This window comes from Sebastes fasciatus, chromosome 3 (genome assembly GCF_043250625.1).
Source record: "Sebastes fasciatus isolate fSebFas1 chromosome 3, fSebFas1.pri, whole genome shotgun sequence".
Taxonomy (NCBI): domain Eukaryota; kingdom Metazoa; phylum Chordata; class Actinopteri; order Perciformes; family Sebastidae; genus Sebastes; species Sebastes fasciatus.
This window is the reverse complement of record NC_133797.1, coordinates 19,242,715-19,264,300: the sequence shown is the minus strand read 5'-3', so window position 1 is coordinate 19,264,300 and position 21,586 is coordinate 19,242,715. Positions and strand designations below refer to the sequence as shown.

The following is a 21,586-nucleotide window of genomic DNA, read 5'->3' as shown; positions in this document are numbered from 1 at the left end:
CCTTTTGTATTACACCCTGCTTACAGTCATTCATTCATTCCCTACACTGCTGATATAACAGATTCCATCCACCTATTTGTTTATTTGGATTTTATATGAAAATATTATATGAAATTGAACAATTCTAGGACAGATTTCACTTCCTGGGACGTCACGAATCTGAATCTTGAAAACTAAAGGTACTGTAAAATATTTATCTATGTAATAGCAAATTATAATTTTTTTATAATCCACATACTTCTTTTTCCAAGTAACTGGATCAACAATTAAAATGGATTCTGTAGTTATTAAATTGTGGGATTTTATGGCAAGCAAAAGTGTTTTAATGATTTATATAATTAATATAATATATTGTATTTCTCATTTAATTATTTAATTTGAAACAGGAAATAGTACCACAGAGAGCTTGTATGATATCCAAACTGCAGTAGAAACACAACACATGTAAAAAAATTAAGTTAAAAAACATTTAGTTTAGAAAAGAAAAGCATGTTGTTTGCTTGCATCCTCCTTTCCCATTACTAGTTCCCTCATAAGCAAAGTAATAGACAAGATTCACTGTTATAATATTGTAAATATCTTGTTGTGAATGAATATTAATAAGAGGCTTAAGTTGAAATCATCATTCATCTTTTATGCCTTGTAAAGCAGCTTTCCATTGTCTGTGTCGTGAACATTGATTGGTTTTGAACATTTTTCTGTATCAACAATCAAATCTGAATAAGCTCTGCGTGGAGAGGTACTTTGGACCTTTGAGATCCTTCATTATTTGTTTTTGAGCTTTATTCAATTCACCGCTGGCAAGAAACAAGGTTCCCACCAAATTCCACAGAGCTAAAACCACTTCACTTTCACTCTCCCTCACTTTCTCTCACACTCTCTGATTTCTCTCCCTCACTTCCAAGAAAATCACGAATATGATCCAATATGATTCATCCTAATTTTATTTATTTTTTATTCTCTGACTCATTAAACCGAGAAATGCTATATAGCAGCCAAAGTTTTTTTCTGGGTTACTCAACCCTGATCGTGGCATGATTTCATATGAGGAATATGGACCTGTTTCATAAAGTTCATGACCTGGCTGAGACTTATCACCAAAACAAATAACAGGCCAACGTCCGAAGACTGTTGGTCTTGGGTGTTTTTCAACTTTGTATATGGGATTGCATGGCTCTGGTAATTGTCTCTCATTTTGAGAGGTTTAAGAGCGTAATCCTGGGTTAATGACACTTTTGATCACAGCAAAGTAGACACTGAATTGTAAGACGTTGCAACAATCTTGAAACAACTAGTGCTTTATTTAATGCATTTAGACCCCCAAAAAGCTTGTCATATTAAATAATCTAGTTGAAATGTGTTTGTGCTGCATAAAATCAAGAGCTACTTGCATTATTGCTATTCAGTTTTCAGGAACTTCTTTATTATTTATGACATTGATTATAAGCAAAATATATATGACTACAACACGGATAAGTAGGCTAATGGTCAAACGTTGCTTTCCTTGACCCTTCTTTTGGCAACACAGATGAGAAGTGAGTTTTATGTATCAAATTCCCACCGTCCAAGCTGTTCACATCCTCTCCGCTGACATGAGCAACCCTAAGGGCTCAGTTGCCAAGCAGGTCACAGTGTGCTTCAAATCACTCCCAGACGCCTCTTTCTCACAGATGCAGATGAAAAACAGAAGGGGCCCCCTCGACTTCCCAGAGAAACCAGTATGATGGTGAAATAAACCTCCTCAAACCTTACAGTGGAGATGGAAATTGATTTATTGGTTTAAGCAGCAGCATCAATGACAACAAACATTAGCAAACTATGAATTCCATTTTCTAGATTATAATAAATTGGTCCAATGGATAGTGGTAAAATAATAACTGTACAGATGTCGCCGGTTCTTCTGTACACAAGTGTGCAAAACACTTCAACTAAAGAAGTGCAAGTAATTATACACACACACACACACACACACACACACACTAACACACACACACACACACACACACAGGTTTACATGTATTCACATATCAAATAGTATAAGGCAGTATAGCTTGTGGTGGCTGAATATGATTTCAACATAAAAAACATTTGTCTGACATTTTTTCGAAATGCCCTTATTCACTTTCTTGGCAAGAGTTAGAAGAGAAGATTGATACCACTTGTTAAATATGAAGCTACTGTCTGCAGCCAGTTAGCTTAGCTTAGCATAACGACTGGAAACAGGAGGTAACAGCTAGCTCTGTCCGAAGGTAACAAAATCCACTTGATAGCTCCTCTAAACCTCAGTAATTACACAATATACCTTGTTTCTTGGCGGTAGCTAACCGGCAAAAAAGACAAATTGTTGCTTTCACACTTTCATTTTCATATGGACTGAAATAACTAGATGAAACATGTTAATCAGTCAGCTTTAGAGGCGCTGGCAGGTGGATTTTGTCACCTTCAGACCGAGCCAGGCTGGCTGTTCCAACCATTTCTAGTGTTTATGCTATGCTAAGCTAAGCTAACAATATCCGGCTGTAGCCTAGCTAAATATTTATTGTACAGACAAACTGTAAATGAGAAGTGGACTTAAGTCACCGTGATGTCACCCATTGGTTTGTGGACTGCCGTTTTGAAGCCTCGAGTTTGGCATTTTGACCGTGGCCATCTTGTTTTTTTGCAACCAGAAGTGACACGAGAGGGTGGAGCTATAAGTACAACCGAACGCTGAGTAAGACATTTTCAGGAGACCAAAAAGATTATAATTAACGTCCATGAACTGAAAACACACTGTGAAAGGGTTAAAGTTCTACGATAAAAACACGGACAACTCGCAGACCGGACGATGCCGTGGTAGCGACCTGTCAATCACAAGGTAGCCACGCCCTAAAGCATCCCCTGCTTTATGGTCTATTTGACTCTAAATGGGACCATAATTTACTAAATCATCATGATGTATTAAAGAAGACTTGAAACTAGCGATTGAGACCATAAACTCATGTTTACAATGTTTACTGAGGTAATAAATCAAGTGAGAAGTAGGCTCATTTCCTCATAGACTTCTATACAATCTGACTTGTTTTTGCAACCAGAGGAGTCGCCCCCTGCTGGCTGTTAGAAAGAATGCAAGTTTAAGGCACTTCCGCATTGGCTTCACTTTTCAGACTTGGAGGTAGCCCACTGGTACAGACCTGACTCCTCTCATCAAACTCTTAGCCAATAAGGGTATTTTTAAAAATGTCGAGCTATTCCTTTAATATGTGGAGCGTTTAGCACCACCATTAAAAACTTGCCTATGTCATTACACAGGTAATGTTGTCTGAGTAAAATATTTATTATTACTGCAATATAACACTTTATAAAAGTGGACACTATACATATTCCATTGGTTATAAAAGCATAAAAGTCACAATTATTGTTTGATTATATTTGTTGAAATTCACAGTGTTTAGAAAAAAAAGCTATTACCTGTCCATTTTTGGTCTATGGTGATATCAGACCTGTCATAATGCATTACATCATATTTATCATTTGCTTGACATGTGCTATGAAAATACAGAGTTGTACCTTATCCGCTCTAAAACCTACAACCCTGTACTTGATTTTATGCCAGTGTACTTTGGCTTATTCTGACACCGGACTTGATTCTGTTGTGATATCTATCATTTCTGGATTACCAACCAGAAGTTTAGCGATCTGTAGATCGTGGTTACATTAAACAGAAATAGTGTTTTTTCCAATGAAGGTATGCATCTTTCTGTTCAGAGACATTTTCCCTCCTTTCCTTATGAACCAGAAAAGTTTTTTGTCAAGCAGTAGGAAGCAAATGAACTTCAAACCGTTCTTCTAATTATACCACAAAGTAGCTCAATGAATAATGAGTGTGAGTAAGATACGCTGTGCAACCACTCGCATGTTTAATGGAAAATTAATTGTTGTTCGAGTCGGTAACATGCTTTCCTGTTTTCCACCGTCAATGAGCAGCGAACTCCTGGGGACAGCACATACTCATCTCCCATCATTCCCTCTGACAGCGAGCAGTCTGCTTTTTCCTTCCTGTAGCTTTGTGCATCCTTCCCAGTAGTGCTGCCCTTTACAGGAATAGCACGCTTTGCTACTGATTGAGAGTAATTTATAGTTACCGTTCAGCTGCATCCTGTTAAAGAGTCCTCCTCCTCCTCTTCATCCCACTCTTCCCCTTCTTCTCTCACGCTACAGCGTCACTGTCCGTGGGTGTGGGAATACAAGGAGTTTGTCTTAGGAAGTTTAGCCCGCTGAGGGGCTCCAGGCAACTTCAGAGCATTGTGCTCCAAATCCATCCATTGCTCCTTTTATCTCCAGTTCCTAATCCATCCCTGCCAGGCTCGTTTGTTGCTTCAGTGGTCCTAAGGATGTGCATTTATTGTCTGAAAAAGTACTTGTTGATGTGTGTATATATATGTATATCAGGGTGTGCATTTGTTGTGTTTTAAAAGCCGCTGGGTATATGGAAGAGCTTGAAAATAGTCCTCTGGTGAGAGATCAGTCGCTGTCTTTCCTGATGCTGCGATCAGTGTGGATGTTGTTGGGCTCGGGGCTTTTACACTGGATACTGGTACCATTCATGGGTCCGATGCTGCTCAGCTGGTTGTCAGAGTAACACCAGCAGCACAAACACGACTTGAAGAACATGTGAAGAGAGAGAGAGAAATTTTAGAGGAATAGTTCAACATATTATGAAGTACGCTTTCTTGTCGAGGGTGAGATGAGAAGATTGATACCACTTTCATATTTCTCTGTTAAAGGAGCAGTGTGTAGCATTTTGGGGATCTATTAATAAAAATGGAATATAATATTCACTACTATGTTTTCATTAGTGTATAATCACCTGAAGAATCGTGTTTTCGTTAGCTTAGAATGAGCCCTTCATATCTGCATAGGGAGTGGGTCCTCTTCATGGAGTCCGCCATGCTGCTCTGCCATGTTTCTACTGTAGCCCAGAACGGCCAAACCAAACACTGGCTCTAGAGAGAGACTTTCGCATATTTACGTTACCTGAAGGCCACCGTAGTTGTCAGACTCGCTTGTGAAAGTGCAAAACCGTAGTATCGCCAGGCGCCATCTGACTTTCGTTGCTCCTAAAGTAATGTTATTATGGTAAGGATGGCTTCTGAGCGAGGTTTTGCACTCGGCGGCTCACGTTTTCACAGTCTTAGAAAGGGATGAGTGAGCGGAGGGGTACTCAGTTGGTTGCAATCTGCAACCACACCACTAGATGACACCAAATTCTACACACTGTCCCTTTAACAGCCTGTGAAGCTGGAACCAGGAGACAGTTAGCTTAGCTGTGTCCAAAGGTAAGACAATCTACCTACCAGCACTTCTGAAAATGACTATCTAACATATTATATCTCATTTGTTTAATTTGTACAAAAGGCAAAGTGTAGATTCGACAAGTTGCGCTTTTATGCAGCGATAACCGGAGGATGGCTGTAGCTTCATATTTACTGTACAGACAAGAGAGTTCTTGATCTAGATCTTCTCACCTAACTCTCGGCAAGAAGCCAAATAAGTGTATATTTCCCCAAATATTGAACTGTTTCTTTAACAAAGCAATTTTTACCAAGAGGTTTTTCTATCTGTGCAGCTATTCTGTTGTTTGCTCCCCCCCTCCCACAAATCCTTTAACATGCAAACTTGAGACATGGTTTATCTCCAGCCCAGGTCCGTTTGACATTTGCAGTGTGTGACCTCAGCTCTACAAAGTGAATACATAAATCACCGGGCTGCTTTTCCATGTTGCTCATGGACTGTTTGCTTTATTGGCCAGGCTACATCTGAAGTGTGTGCATGTGTTTGTGTGTGTGTGAGAGCGTATTACATGCATTAATATCCATCTGCTGTGGGAGAGTACTATACCTTGAAGCAGTTTTTAAACTTCTTGCTGACAAAGTAGAGGATAATGGGGTTTATGCAGGAGTTGATTGTTACAAGGTTGATGCTGAGGTAATTCAGAACCAACATGAAGCTGAAAATAGAAGATTATAATTATTATTATGGAGCACCACAGAGGCCATTTAAACCTATTTGAGGGTAGCATAATGGTAAACACTTCTGGCAGAATGATGTACTGTTTTTTTAAATAAGAAATACAAACTTATTTTAGTTTTGACCAGGATCCTGAACTATAATATTTAAAAAAACCTCAAAATCACAGAAAAACAGTTCCATGTACATTTGTATAGCTTGAAGTAACTTTTGTGTAAGAGGGTTCGTTCAACCAGTAACTCACCTCAACAGCTCACAGCGCCTCTTATCGCCCTGTTGGTAAACCAACTTCTTAAGGATCCTGCTGAGGTGCAGTGGGAACCAGCAGAGGGCAAAGATCAGGACGAGGCAGAAGACGGCTTTGGCCACCTCCCTCCTCTGTAGAGAGAAACAACAGATCCATTCCACCATTAGATGATGAAGTTTGTTTAATGTAGGGTTAGATGTTAAAACCGTAGAAGAGACTGAGCCAATGTGGAGTCATTTTACCACTTTAAAAAGTTGCATTAGATGATAGTCACATTACAAATGTTCTTTTGGTTTTAGTGAAATAAACACCTGACCGTATGTAGGTTTATTAGCGTTAAGGGCTTGTTATTATCATTTAGAAATATTGTCCGACCTGTTTGAGGTGCTCACTGAGGGCTATCCGGAGGCTGCCGTTCCTGTGGTTGAGCATCTCGCAGCTCATCAGAGTGTAGAACACGGCGGTGCAGATCAGCGGCACGCAGAAGTATAAGCCAAACAGCCACCAGTCCTTTGCATTCGTATAGAACTACAGGGAAACAAGCACATGTGAAACAGTAAGTTACATTTAAACTGAAATAAATGCATGTGTGACCCAGCAGTTAAAAAAAGAAACAGAAAACCCGTAAAAAAGAAGAGTGAGGTTTTTCAAACCACAATTGATGTCTCACACATCCTCCGAACTGCCCTATCCACTTACTCTTCCACACAACTCCACCATCTTCCTGAACTTTCTCTTAATTTTCTGTGATTAACCATTTCCTACCAATAGTTCCTGTTGCACCTCCATGTGCTTTTTTTGTTCAACCTTTATTTAACCAAGAGTAAAGACTCATTGAGATAAAAGTCTCTTTTTCAAGAGTGTCCTGGCCAAGATAGGCAGCAGCACAGTTACACGGTTGCAGACATAAAACAAACATAACAATTTAAAACGAAGACAAAAAGCAAATTACAGAATCATAAGGCATCGAAAAAAAACATTCATCAGCATTTAAAACATCTACAGCCAGATCTGGTTGTTTCTAAGTCCCTTATAAGCATTTTAAATACATTTAGTGAGACCAGCTCTCAAAGATTCAGGTAATTTTGTATTATGTAGCAGTAGAGGGAGGATCTCTCTTTAACTTTTGGCAGCTGCTGTTGATGTGGGCCTCGAAGCTCCAAATGAGACATCATGTGTGAATTTGTATTGTACTATAGAAGTAAAGATGAAATATTTTGTCTTGTGCAGGTATAAGCCAAGTAATAAGAATCTAAGCTTTTGTAATTAAATCTAAACCTCCACCAGACCTCCCCTGTACTCCAGTCCACTGCAGTCCATGTGAGTGCTACACGTGGGCATATAATGTAATAAGTCTGAAAAACAAACCACCTCTAGCCCATCCGGCTCTCTGTGGTTGTAAAAAATATGCTCTTTAAAAATGCCACAATTTCACAACCCTACAAAGTCGACTATTATCACACAATTTCCATCAAAAGCAAAAGCAAAAAGTTTGCAGATCCACTCCAAACTATGTACCAACAAAACAAAATTTGGTGGGAAAATCTTTTAAAGAAAATGTGCTATTCCATTGCTTAAATGATGCTGTTAAAGAGGTCAGTTGTGCTCAGATCTCAGCATTGCATTGCTGATATATGAGACAGATTACTCCACGTTTGTACATATGGAATAGATACGCACATGTGGCTCAGCTTGAGGCCCCAGATTTCAGGTCTCAGTAATTGCACTTGGCCTGCAATCAATTATGTGCCCCAAGGATGTTAAAAGGGCCACAATCACATGGTGAGAGGAAGTAGACCAGGTTTATTTCTTAAAGTGATACGCCACTCAAAATATTTTTAGTATCAAATACTGACTTGAAAGGTGAATTTGGGTGGACTACTACTTAAAGGTTCTGTATACGGGAGCATTAATATAGCAGCAAACAGAAATTTGCTATGTAAAGATATAGAGGAGTAATGTCTACCTGAGCAGAGAAGGAAGTCGCTCTCCCTCTGTGTGTGTTGTAATCCAACCTTCTCGGTGCAGTGCTGCCAACTTGGCGACTTTGTGGCTAGATTTAGCGACTTTATTTCTAAAAAATGACTAGCGACAAATTTAGCGACTTATCCACATCAGGGACAAAGCGAGAAATATTATATTGTAATCCATTCCCATGCATGCTGCTCAGAGTAATTATAGTCCACGGCTCTTCTGCTAACAGCACGGCAGCCGACACAACCACTAATATTTTTGCAAATGATTCCTTGATGACATCACCAATATGCAAATATAACATCTGGCGTCTTTAAGCAACTTTTGGAGCCAGTGCTAGCTACTTTCATTAGAAAAGAGTTGGCAACACTGTCTCTGTGCTTTGTTTACGTAGCCGGGCTGGCCGCGTGTGCATTTTAGTGCATGTGAGTCTCTCTGTGCCCCACTAGCTAATGGCCGCCGCTCTGCACTGCGCTCATACAGCTGTTCCCACCGCAGTCACGGAAGCACAGCGCCCAGCCTCCGGTTCCCGCCTAGGTTAACACTTTTAGCTCTGTCAGCACTGTTGCCGTTGTTTTCAATGTTCATGCTGTTAGCACCGTTAGCTGCTAGCCACCAGCTCCATGTTGAGAGTCGTGTGGAGGCAATAGAAATGCTCTGAATTCTGTATAGAGCTCCTTAAGGTATCAGTGGGTTGGTTTTAAATTATTTATTGCCCAAGCAGGAAATGTTACAGGAGATTTATTTTACTGTTATGTTCATGTTCTAAAAATATATCCCTTCATAACCAAAATAGCACGTCAGCGTGCCATTAAAAACACTCAATGACTCCAAACAATCAACACATGCTTTTAAGACAATGGAAAGCTGAACTTGCACTTTCACTTTGAGTAGTCGGCATGCAGGTGGGTTTCCTATCTCATTGGTCTAGTGATGTTGTGTCTCTATGAGTACGCTGACACAATGTACTACGCAGCACATCTTGGCCTCAATACAAGCAAAACACTGGGACACAAAAGCATTAAACAGCGATTTTCTTATCCAAAAAATGATGAGAAAGGGATGATAACATACCACCATGAAGTCAGTCTTGGGGACAAGCATGCAGGTGCGGTAGGTTTGGTTTCTGCGCTCGAAGGTGTGCATGTCAAAGCCGATAGCCTCCGGTACCGCCAGGAAGAAAGACAGCAACCAAATAGACACAATCTCCACGACTGTGAGCAGAGGGATGCCCACTCCCTGAACTCTACTCCAGGACGCCACGGCTCTGTATCTGTGGACACAGAGGGATAGGATCCAGGCTTAACAGATGGATGAGATACATTACATTGATTAGATTAAAGTAATAGAGGATAGTGAGTTACTGCGGCAGGAATGATCATGATATAGCACTCCTGGGATACAAATTGAAATGAGAAAGCATAAAATGTAACACAGTTACCATGTTATTACTATTTATTAATTGGCTGCAGGAGCTTTCAGTCGGTGCTCTGTCATTAAATAGAAATCAGTAAAGTCATCATTTTCTTTGTCTCTCCTGACTGACAAAGCTAACAGCATTTCCTTTATGCATGGCAGCACACCAAACACAACAAACTGCTCAGTCAGCAAAGAATATCAAAATGTGAAGAATTAATGAGGAGAGATGATCAATTGTTTATTTTAAATATCTAATATTTATATTTTTTGTGAAGCCTCCAAACAGACTGGCCCGTGTTGGCAGAGAGGTCTGTCTGTTGGCTTGTGTTTCCCACGCACTGAATACTTGTTTGCTTGTTTGTTTCATTAATGGAAACCACTTGTCGAAATGTTTTAGTAAAAGCATGCATCAAGATTTTATGGCAAAAACAATATATTTTTCATGACACATTTGAATTTCTCTGTTGAACAACATGGCGGCATTTATATTTCACTAAGTGGTAATGTATCCACCTTTTTCTCTTCCTCCAACATTGAAAAGATACAAAAGAGACTTTCATAACACACACACACACACAAATATGTTTCCCGGAAACAAATGGTGAGCATCTGCTCTTGAACACAACTGTACAGCGCTGCAGTCTTTTTCTCATAATAGAGGTCATTAAATATGTTTGCCTGGTTGAACCTTGGAGCCTTTTCAGTGCCTCTTATCTCTAAAGTTGTGTCTAGTGCAGAAAGTGAGATGACACTGAGGTTCAGCACTTCACAATCATCATTTATTCATCGAGGAATTTCTATTAAGGTACTTATTAAAAAAAGGAGTTGTCAGTATACTTGCTATCAAGATAAGGCTTTTAATATTAGCATTATATATAGAGTTTACAGTGCATATATCATGCACTTAATGTTGCAAAGGACTTTAATAATTCCATTAGAGAAGTAAAGAGCATCTTAAAAGAGCTCGCACAAGTTTTGAACACAGGGGCAACAAATACTTAAGAGCAGAGATAAATAACTTTAAAGTGAGGATGCTCAATCAGTATTGATCTTTCCCGAAAGTGATCACCATCTCAGATAATCAAGTCTTCATGTCATTAAAGTGGAATCAAATCATAAAATCTCCGCATCTCATAATAACACAAATTACATTAGAAGAAAACAAATGAATCTAAAGCAATGTTCTCTTGAGCTGAGGAAAAGATGGATGAATTGGCGTTGTCCAAAATTAAATTTGTTGAATTTTTTCCCAATGATTTGACTGCCTCCTCAAATTTTATGCAACAGTATCTTCTTTTCCAGCTATGAAAATGTTGGCCAGTCCGGTGCTCACAGAATAGGGCAATTTTGTAACAGGAGACACTTCAGAGACCAGGTCCAAAGCACACTGGAGCACACGGATTTAAGGCAATCAACTTTATTAAAAGACTAACGTTTCGACGCCAACTGCGTCTTTATCAGAGTCAAACAGATCTGAGACTCACATCCTCTTAAATAACCTCCCCTAATAGGGAGGTAGTAGAAGTACTAGTAGTACTATATCATTTTTGATACATGTACATGGATGTACAGCTATTTATATTTACTTCTACTTCTCTCTTTTTATTATTATTATATGATGATGGTTTAACCTGCCTACATGCAGTTTATTGCTCCCTCCCCATTTTTCCGGTCTATGCTGAATCAGTTCCCAACTAGGGGAGAGTATTTAAGAGGATGTGAGTCTCAGATCGGTTTGACTCTGATGTTGGCGTCGAAACGTTTTTTAAAGTCTTTTAATAAAGTTGATTGCCTTTAATCCGTGTGCTCCAGTGTGCTTTGGACCTGGTCTCTGAAGTCTCTTCTGTTACAGGGGTCCTTACAATGCATCCAGGGGGTCTCCAGCGAAAAGGTGAATAATTTATTTTCACTATAATTCCATCCATAAGTAACACAATGACAGAATGTCATGTGCTATATTACTTTCAATATCATGCACAATATTATTTTCTATTTTAGTTTCCTAAATTTACTAAATTTATCTTACTTTTATTGTTATTCTATTAGGCACAAATGTTCATTTTACTTCTTACACACTTTATATTTATTACTCTGTTTTGTTTTTTATTCTTATGTTGTTGTAATTTTTGAGCTACCTCTGGCAAAAGTATTTTCTTAGGGATTAATAAAGTTCAATCTTATCATTTCTCTCTTATGCCTATTTTGGTTATGGGTTTCATACACTTTCTGTAATAAAATATCTAAAAGTAAAAATCCAGAAAGACAAAATCTCATCAAATGGGGGTCCAATTTGTGTCCGTTTGGGGGTCTTTGACATGAAAAGATTTGGGAACCACTGCTCTATGGAACGATAAAAACACAAATAAAACCACCATCATGAGAACCAGTTATAATGTCCATGAATTGATTCTCTAAAACCTACTTTAACCTTCATATTTAATCAAACACCACATCATAAAAATGTATTTTGGGTCACTTTTTTCGTGTACACAGCAGGATTTTTGCTTGAACTTGTGACAGTGTCTGATGTGATTTATAAAGCAGTGTGTGGAGTGTGAAAGCGCTGACCTGTCCACGCTGAGGGCACACAGGTTGAGGACGGTGATGCCCACAGAGGCTTTCTGCAGGAAGGGCACCAGCTTACACAGACACAGGCCAACAACACTGTCGTCAAATGGGAAGCGAGACGCCAGGAGCTGGTTGGAAAAAACACATACAATAACTGTCACATAAACACTTTAGGAATTAAATCACATTTGTAACAACATTTATTGTTCAAACTTCACACTAATATAGTTTGTCATTAAATCACTGTTTGGTTTAACTAGTGTATGAGTACAAAGTAAATGATTTTAATGAAGTAATCTGTCTTTGTGAGTCTTTTGGCAGCTGACTATTAATCTCACTTTTGTTACTGGATTCATGCAGTCGTTAATATCTATTTAAGGCAATTTTACTGCAGATCGAGGCACATCAGAGACCTCTCAGCGTCATCTTAACGTCACAGTGAGTTTAGTCTGACACGGACCATATGGAGCTCATCATCTGATAAAACTTTGGCACAACTTTTGCGAAACATTCACATTTCCTGCAAACATACAGCCTCTCAAAACGTACGGCCAAGCTTTAATAATAATTCTCTATGTCATCCCCCACTATCTGAGAGCCACTTCCACAACCTCTTATTATATTACTTCCTCTGAGAATATAAGTCAAGGTCATGTGAATTGAGACTTCCATCAAAGTGGTCTTGGCACTTTTTCCTTCAGCACTGCGTTAAACAGGTTTCCCAAAGCTGAAGCCAAAGGAAGAACCTCACGGTGCTTCCTGGCCTGCCATTGTTTACTTTAAGTTTCCCAGGAGCACAGAAGAGCAGCAGAGAGGAAACTGTTTTCAACGTAGAAGTAGCGGATTATTTTTGGAAACACTGTCACAGCCCCGAGGAAGCGAACAAGGGGCTTCAACATGGTCTCAACATTGTAGACGTGGCTCTTTCTTTGTTTGTGCATAAACTGTTTCCCCTGCGGTAAGATTTCTGTTTCCTTTGTGCACATGTGTTGGTCAGACTGCGAAGTTGCTGTGCCCTCAAAGTTAATTCTAACCAGGTGGCTTTCTCGATTTTTTTCTCTTGTAAAATGGCGTCTCACAAGATCAAGCTGACTGATGACTCCGTTTTGCCATCATTCTTGATTATTATACAAAGCATGACACTATTTGTTGGTATAAATCAACCCAAGACAGGAGCCCTAAGCATCATTCATCATCATTAAACACTTCATATTTTAAAGTCACAATCCGTAGTCCTAAAGAAAACAAAAGTGTTGGAGTCACCAAAAATCGATTGACAGGCAGGTCTTTTGAAAACACTCATAATTAGCATAGATAATTACTAAATGTAAGTTCTGATACTGTAAAGGGTTTGTTTACATAAAAAGCCTTTCTAGGGAAAAGTGTTGCAAATTAGCATCTGCTAAACACTATGATACTTGCATTGGATAGCTGTTTTCAGTTTTTTTAATATACATAGTATCTGTCCCTATAAAACAAAATACATAAATAAATAATACATAAATCTGTAATGCTCATAAATACAGGAATAAAATGAGCCGACTTTTAATTACGACCGGCTGAGACACATAAAAACACAGATATTTATTTACACTGCAGCATTAGTCACATTTTTGAACCTCACTTTTATTTAGATAAATAAATGAGGCTTTAATAAAAAACTGAACTCCACAAGTGATTTATATAAAAAAATAAAACCTCTAGATAAGGGTCAGTGACTAATGTCCCAGGTCAATACAAGGCCACTGGCATGTGTGACTCCAGCCTGATTCCTGTGTTTATTTAAGCCAGTCATATCCCTGCTCCTCTCATCACTAATCTGCCCACACGAGGGAGATAACGGCGTCCAGTTGATTACTCTTTCCCGTCTATTTGCACACTCCCTTACACCCCTTCCCCACTTCCCTCCTTTTCCCGTCTGGAATATTCCACTTTATCTCTTCGTCTCGCCTCCATTGTTGCTGCATTTCATCATATCGACACAGAGAACCTGCACTCACCAGCTTGGATTTCAAAATAAGGTCAAGGCTTTGATTAAACATGCACGAACAGAGTGAGAGCTGTACCTTGTACACATTGATGGGTATATCAGTGAGTATGTACATAAGGTCCCCCAGTGCCAGACTGGCGATGAGGGCGTTGGGCCCGTTCCTCATGGTCTTGTGCTGGTATATGATCCTCAGCAGGGTGGCGTTGCCGACCAGGCCGACCACAAACACTATAATGGAAATTACGGTGTTGATGTACTTAAAATAGTCGCTAATGGAGGTTTCTGAATCGCACATCGGCGGTCGTACCCTCCTCTTTACGACAGTATCATTTCCAGATCCCACAGCTTGTGCGTCGGCCCTCGGGGCCCCCAGGTGGAGGCCGGACCCCGTGCTGGGAATGACGGTGCTGTAGAAAGCCGGAGACTGGAGGGTGGAGTGGACGAGAGAGTCCTCCTCTGCTTCGGCTCTGTTTATCTGGCACATTCCTCTGGCTGCCATACAGGCCATTAGCACCAACATATGCACAGCTGGGGTGCCCATTATGGAACACATTGGGTGCTTTGATTTCACTGATTGAAAGACGGTCCCGATATATCACTGGTGAGAAAAGAAAAGAAACAACAAGAGGGAAAACAAATGGTTATTTTTCACACACTCAACACACTTTCCAGCAAACTTCACCGGTTGTTCCGCATTTTGCCTCCAGATAAGTGGAATATTACATGTCAGTTTGTCCTTTCAAAAGCTGTGAGGAAGTTTAACAACTTCTTCGAGACTTCAAAAAGGTTTTGCCAAGGGGGCACAGATGGGAGATGCCAGGACTAGTTAGAGTCACAGTTCAGGAGGAGGCATCAGCAGAGCGCGTTGGGCATCGTGTTCGCTCTCAGTCGTCCCTGGAAGAAGGAGCTCTCGGCTTTGTGTCAATAATGTTGCAGCTCCACGGTGAAGCTTCTTATGCTGTTTTCACAGTGAGCCTCTTGTGTGGGTTTGCAACCGAATGATTTCCTCCGTTTTGCATTCTCCCTCTGTTTCTAATTTAGAACGGTTTAGACATGTGGTTAAAAAAACAAAGAGTTGCACTTTTTTTTAACATGAAAGAAGTGCTGCAGGGCTGATTTCCATTCAATGTGTTTCAATGCAAGCACAAAAAGGTTAAAAATAAGAATCAGATGAAGATCCAAATCTGCCAAACAAAATACTTTGGATTCCCTTCTGAATATATAGATACCTTCACCTTTCCTGCCTCCACACAAAAGCAAAAACAACAAACTTTTCTGGACAAAATCAGAGTTAACTCATTCCACCAAACTCCTGCTAAAGAGCAGATAAAGTTTCAAACTGTCAGATCGATAGTGAAGCCCTTTTCATCATGTCCCAGCACAGGCAACTCTTATAGCCCAGAGTTGTTCCTGTTCAAAGTCCCAGCTGTCACCAAGTACACAAAGAACTATTTAGCAGCCAGCCCTTCAAGTAGCATCACAGTTTAGCATCAGCATGACACTGCTGGGATCTGTGACAGCACGCAAACTGATCCGTCCATAAATAATAAATACATTTGGTTTTCACCTACCGCTTCTAAAATGTCTGCCTGGCCCCCTTGGAAACCGTCAGGCAAACTTTCGGCTGAAGCCCCCAGACATCTGTATCACATCACATGAGTAATTAACGCACTATCAAAGCCGCACCGTATCCCACTTGGTTTGAGCAATGCACCCGTCTGCTCTGAGGTGCCTTCGCATTATGGCTCAGAGTTTCCTGTGGAGAGTTTGCAGTATGTCTGAGTATGTGTGTGTGTGGTTTCGTGTATCTCTGCATGTGTGTGTGTGTGTGTTGGAGCACCAGTGAGACACTTTGACTGGGTGGGATAGTAAATCTCCACCTCCCTTTGGTAACAGACTGGGCCCCCTTTGGAAACATCCCCCCCCCCCCCCACCACCTCCTTTCTCCTCTCTCTCAGAGGCACCGCCTGCTGACAGTCATCTCCAAGGCACACACACACACACACACACACACACACACACACACACACACACACACACACACACACACACACATAGGGACAGGGGCATCTGGGAGCCCCAACGCCCCTCCAATCTGCCCCCTTTTCCTTAAACCCTTCCTACCTTCTCCTTCAATCCCTCTCTGCCTCACATTATGTCTTGTATACATTACATGCAACTGTTTCCTCACACGAGAGGCAGCAGAGATTAGATGGGAGGGAGGAAGGCACCGGGAAGTCAGTGTCCATGTTGTGATGTTACAGTACGTTTCCCTCATTTGTGAGAGAGACGGGGGAAACTGAGACGGGAAGCAGGAGCTAATCATCAGACTGCATTTACTTTAACAGACTAAACTGCTGCGTTGGTGGCCGGACCACATCACACTTTGCTAAACGTGAACTTCAGATACAGTGTTGTAATCAAGCTTTATTATAAGGTAGAGAAAAAAGTGGTGAAATCTAGATGAGCGTTTCCTTCAATTACCAAACATCCGAATTACAAAACAAGAAAACACCTAGAAAAGCCAATACATTTGTTTTCCCTGCGTGCAAAACAAACAACGCAAGCAGACAGACAGCACTCTTTGAGATGACTAAATGCCTGAAAGAGAAGAAGACAGTTCAATGTCAAGAGAGAAGAGTGCTCCATACATCAGTGTCCATTATGGATTCCAAAATGGACCGTTTATCATGATGTGCGCTGAGATCAGGAAGAGGGCTATCGGAGTCACCACGATCGGTCTTTCCCACCGCCAGAGAGCTGACTCAGCAGCTGCTTAAAGGGGAAAACCACTCAATTAAAAATATCCTGTGCTTATCCGTCTTGCCTGGCAGAATTCAGTATGTATTTGTTAAAAATGGCCAATTCTCCACTGAATATGTTAAACAAGCAAATAGATAAATACGTGAGGAACTTAGATGCGGTCCATTGACAGTAAGTAGGTGATTTTATTTTGACTTTGTGAGTTTATGGATTTTGTGGGCTTTGCTTTTACATCAAAATGAACTTACAGAATTACAAATTACAGAATTATCAATATTAACTGGGTACATTTACAAGCACCATAAACAATTAAACAATTTTCCGTTAAATATTGATCCTGACTATTCAAAGTATCCTCATACAACGTTTTTTTATATTTTATGAAAAGTTATTCCTAATTTTCATGCGTTTTCCCACAAATGTCCAGCAACAGGCGACAATTTCCGCTCCTTACATACAGTCTTTTCAAAATAAACTTCCATCTTCACAGGAAACAACTTGGTTAAGTTTAGGCAACAAAACTACTTAGTTAGGTTTTCGAAAAAAATCGTGGTTTTGGTTAAAATAACTCAGAAAGTGGAGTAACTTAAAGGGACTGTTAGTAAGAATCAGAAATTGCTTATTAACAGTGACACCTGTGCCGTTAATTCAACAAAAGTCAGCGTCCTGTTGCCCGCGCTCACGCATGTGCTCGCTCTACATAGACATGATCAAGCATCGCTCAAAACAGTGAGGCGACACACGACAACTAAAACCACAATATCACTCTATATTTCACCTGCTAGGCAGTAATGTTAGCTGACCAGATGAAGGTCTCTCCATGAATCACTGCTGATCCTAGTGTTGGCTTTTCCTACCTCAGCCTCCTGACCGCGGCAGGAGGGAACAGGGGAGACATCGGAGTTTTGGTCGGAGACGATAACATTTCTCGCTGAGGAGCCCCGTCACTTCACAAGACACTGGAAACCTCTGTTGGTCTGTAGGAGCTGCAACATTTATTTCTGCAGAAACGTCCATTGTACATTCACTAGATATTCTCAGAGCTAAACTAACTCTTCTGCAGTGTGAAAAGTGTACGCATGCACGTGAGAGTGGAGCGAAAGAGCGAGAACGAGTGTGTGTGTGAGTGAAGGCAGGCAGGCTGAGGAGCTGAGTACAGCAGAGACTCCGGCCCTGGAGACCAAAGCTACGGTCTCCCCCGCGTCCTCCGACCGCGGCCAACACTGTTTTGCAAGACGGACTTCACTAGATATAACTTTGCGGTTTTGGTGCTTCCGTGTAGTTTGTGTTGGAGTCTGAGTCTGAACAGCGTAGCCACACACGAGTTCGCATGGGACACCGACCCGGATTGATTTATACGTGTAAGAAGTTACAAACAGTCCCTTTAAGTACGGAAGTTACGTGACAAATAAATCAACATTGACTTCTGGTTTCACACGGGGTACAAGTAGCAGTCTCCTGGGTGAAAGCGTTTTTTGACTCACCCATCTACCCCGACCTCCTTCCTACATAGCGCTTTTTGCTCTTTATACTTCCTGGTTCACGATTATGTGGATTACATACAAATTGATTTGCTGCGAACGGTGCATGAGAACAGCCTGAACTATTTCTTGATATCAAGTATAGTTATAAATGCTGGCTATAAAAAGTACATAGTATATGTACAGGAATGTAATGATATTAAACTGTGATATTTTTATTTTATTCATGATAATATAATATTATATGCAAATTCATGGCATTAGTAAGTAGTAGAGAGTTAATTTATGTACCAGATGTTGCAAAAATCATGAATGCATCTTCAGCTGAAACACTAAACGATTAAAGAAGGGAAAATCTGGGTAAGGGTACGTACATACATACGCACATAGTGCACACACATATACAAACACACTCCTTTCCCTGAGACCTTCAGTGTCAGAGGGCGTTGATTCAATATCCTCTGAGATCCCTCCATGTGTTTCTAATCCTTTATTTCTTTAACCGCTAACATATTTGTTCCTTTCAGACTTTAACTGCTGACATGAAGCAACATGTTCCACCAAGTCAGCCAAACTAAATGTTACAATATGCTGTTTGTCAACTCATTTCGAAACATATCATCATCAGGATTACATTGTTTGTTGTGCATTGCAAAATGTATGTGACCATTACAAAAATGATTCATATCACAATTTTCTTATCTGCTATTTAAAGGTGCTATATACGATATCCAGAGCATTAATAGAGAGGAGTAATGTCTACCTGAGCAGAGAATGAAGTCACTCTCCCCCTTGTGTTGTAATCAGAGCTTCTCAGTGCTTTATGGACATAGCCAGAGCGGCCGCGTTGCCTTTTAGAGCATGTTCGTGCATGTTAGCATGCCCCATTGGCTAGCTAATCACGGCCGCTGCTCTGCACTGCTTTCATACGGCATGTTACAGCTGATAATGCCGCCTCAACTGACGGCATTGTTGCAAAAGCTTAGCATCCACCCTCCCATTCCCCCTCAGGTTAACTGTTATCTCTGTTAGAACTTTTGCCATTGTATCTCCGTTAGCTACGAGCCGCCGGCTTGCGGTCGCCATGTTGAGAGCTGTTGAGAGGCAATAGAAATGCTCCCAATCCTGTATTTAGCAGCTTTAATGGTCAGGGAATGATCACGGCATCTGAACAAACCACTAATGCTGTCATTCTTGTCTGGTGCAAAGACAGTTTTTTTCCACTCAGTCATGTTGATAAAAGCTTTTTGGATCGTGCAATGATATTATTGTTATACAGAGCTTGCAGAAATATTACAGCCTAAACCATACAACCATAATTACATAAACCAGTAGGAATTATTTTTGTTATTTTGCCATTATATTGCCATTATACTTCAAGTTTACTTCAAGAAATCATTTTGTAAAATAGAAATAATGACTATATCTATATGTATCATGCATTGAATACATACATGTAAAAATGATATAAAACATTCCCCATGAGACACTGCCATGCTTAAAGTTTTTTTTTTTAACTTGAATGAAACTTTCATGCTTCCTCCCAGAACATATACTGTAGGTTCAGTGTTTATGGTTCATTTGCAGGTACTTTCCTACAGTCAAATGTGACTTAATTGGGTAATGCCAATATTTACAGCCATTTAAAATTAAAGGGATCGTGTTTTCTTTAATTGTAGTCATGAATTTATCATGGCTTCTGAATTAGTTATGGTCAGCAGTGGCGAATATTTAATTTATTGGAACGTGATTTGCTGACGGCATCTGATTTCTTACCCCCCCCTCCTCTCCCTTTTTTTTTCCAAAGTCCCTTGATTGTTGGCAGCTTCTATGACATTTTAACTTTTGAGGGTGTAGTAGAGTCTTTGTTAGTAAATCCATTAATATATAAATGATGAAACCTTTACCTGCTCCCAGTTGCTTTGGCTTTCATGTTGTTGTTGTGTTGTTGTTTGGATCGTAATCAGGTATTAATGCCATTCTGTCTGAACTCAAAGATGGCAGGCTGCCTGGTAATTCATATGCTTGTTCTCTGATGGCATCTGTCGAAGTGTGCTCTCTGCATATTGGTACATACCCTATGGGAAATTTCAATCCAGCCCCAGACTGAGTGGGATGTAAGCAATTTCTTAACTGGGACACTTGCGCGAAAACAGAAAGAACAGAGAGAGAGAGAGAGAAAGAGAGAGATACAGGGAGGGAGAGAGAGAGAATAAGTTTGAGGCCAATTCTACTGTGACAAGCAGTGACAGAGTGAAGAGGGTTCAGTATACTGCCTGGCTTTATTAATTTGGGACATATGCTCCACACAAACAAAAAGTTACAGCATGAGAGGAAAAGAAAATCTTGATGGAGGAATTTTCATAATAGCCTGATTAGTGCCAGCACTCGACTTCATCTGAAATTAATCAATATAATATTAACAGACTGTTTTAATTAGGAGGAGGGACGCATTGTCAAAGCAGCGATGATGATATCTGATGAAAAGAGCCTGCGGAGAAGTTCGCGAGAAGAATGTGGCTGTCGTAAAGTTCCTGTAACTTTCTTCACTTTGGCCTCGAGTTATCTGGAGGTGTATGTTTAATGGAAACTGACAGGAGGTTATCTTTAGTACAACTTTGCTATGATAAGGAAACCGCTAATTCTGGGCTCTTGGAGCTCTCAGCTGATTATCTTTGGTACTGCGTCTTCCTCAAGACCAAAGGTCACAAACATTAAAGCATGAGAACAGTCAAAATTGTCTGCAGATATAAGTCTTTTCTTTCTTTTCTCATCTCATTAGAGAGTTGGATTTTGCTCAAGTTACTGTACAACGAAAAGTCAATTTCTAGCTCAACATGTCATTGCTGTATAAAACTTACATCTCACTCAGCAGCATATTCTCATACAACATTTCGTATGATATCTTACGAAAAAGTTATTTTTCATTTTCCTACGAATGTCCAGCAACACATGTTAATTTCTGCTCGTTACATGCATATAGTCTTTTCAAAATAAACTTCCGTCTTCTCATGAAACAACTTCCTTAGGCTTAGGCAACGAAACTACTTAGTTAGCTTTAGGAAAAGATCATGGTTTGTCTTATAACACCTGAAGTGGCATACTAAAGTAAGGAAATTACGTGACAAATAAATC

The 21,586-nt window shown here is 40.2% G+C and overlaps 1 protein-coding gene and 1 long non-coding RNA gene across 3 annotated transcripts in view; both read right to left on the bottom strand.

The window, feature by feature from the left end:
- Positions 1–1,754: 1,754 nt before the first annotated feature.
- ednraa (endothelin receptor type Aa) lies at positions 1,755–20,466 on the bottom strand. Of its 2 annotated transcripts, none has more exons than XM_074629418.1 (8): positions 20,359–20,466; positions 14,284–14,805; positions 12,218–12,345; positions 9,305–9,503; positions 6,632–6,784; positions 6,254–6,387; positions 5,881–5,989; positions 1,755–4,641 (listed from the first exon to the last, which is right to left on the bottom strand). In XM_074629418.1, exons 2-8 carry the CDS (start codon positions 14,758–14,760, stop codon positions 4,504–4,506), a joined length of 1,338 nt encoding a protein of 445 aa, XP_074485519.1. In that variant the 5' UTR covers positions 14,761–14,805; positions 20,359–20,466; the 3' UTR covers positions 1,755–4,503. The 2 variants fall into 2 exon arrangements, with proteins under 2 accessions (XP_074485519.1, XP_074485520.1); XM_074629419.1 differs by lacking the exon at positions 20,359–20,466 and adding an exon at positions 15,779–16,082.
- Positions 1,755–21,586, bottom strand: part of LOC141764321 (uncharacterized) — a 254,565-nt gene continuing 234,733 nt past the window's right edge. The window contains exon 2 of the long non-coding RNA XR_012593251.1: positions 1,755–2,957. This is a non-coding gene — a long non-coding RNA (uncharacterized LOC141764321). The remainder of the gene's footprint in view (positions 2,958–21,586) is intronic.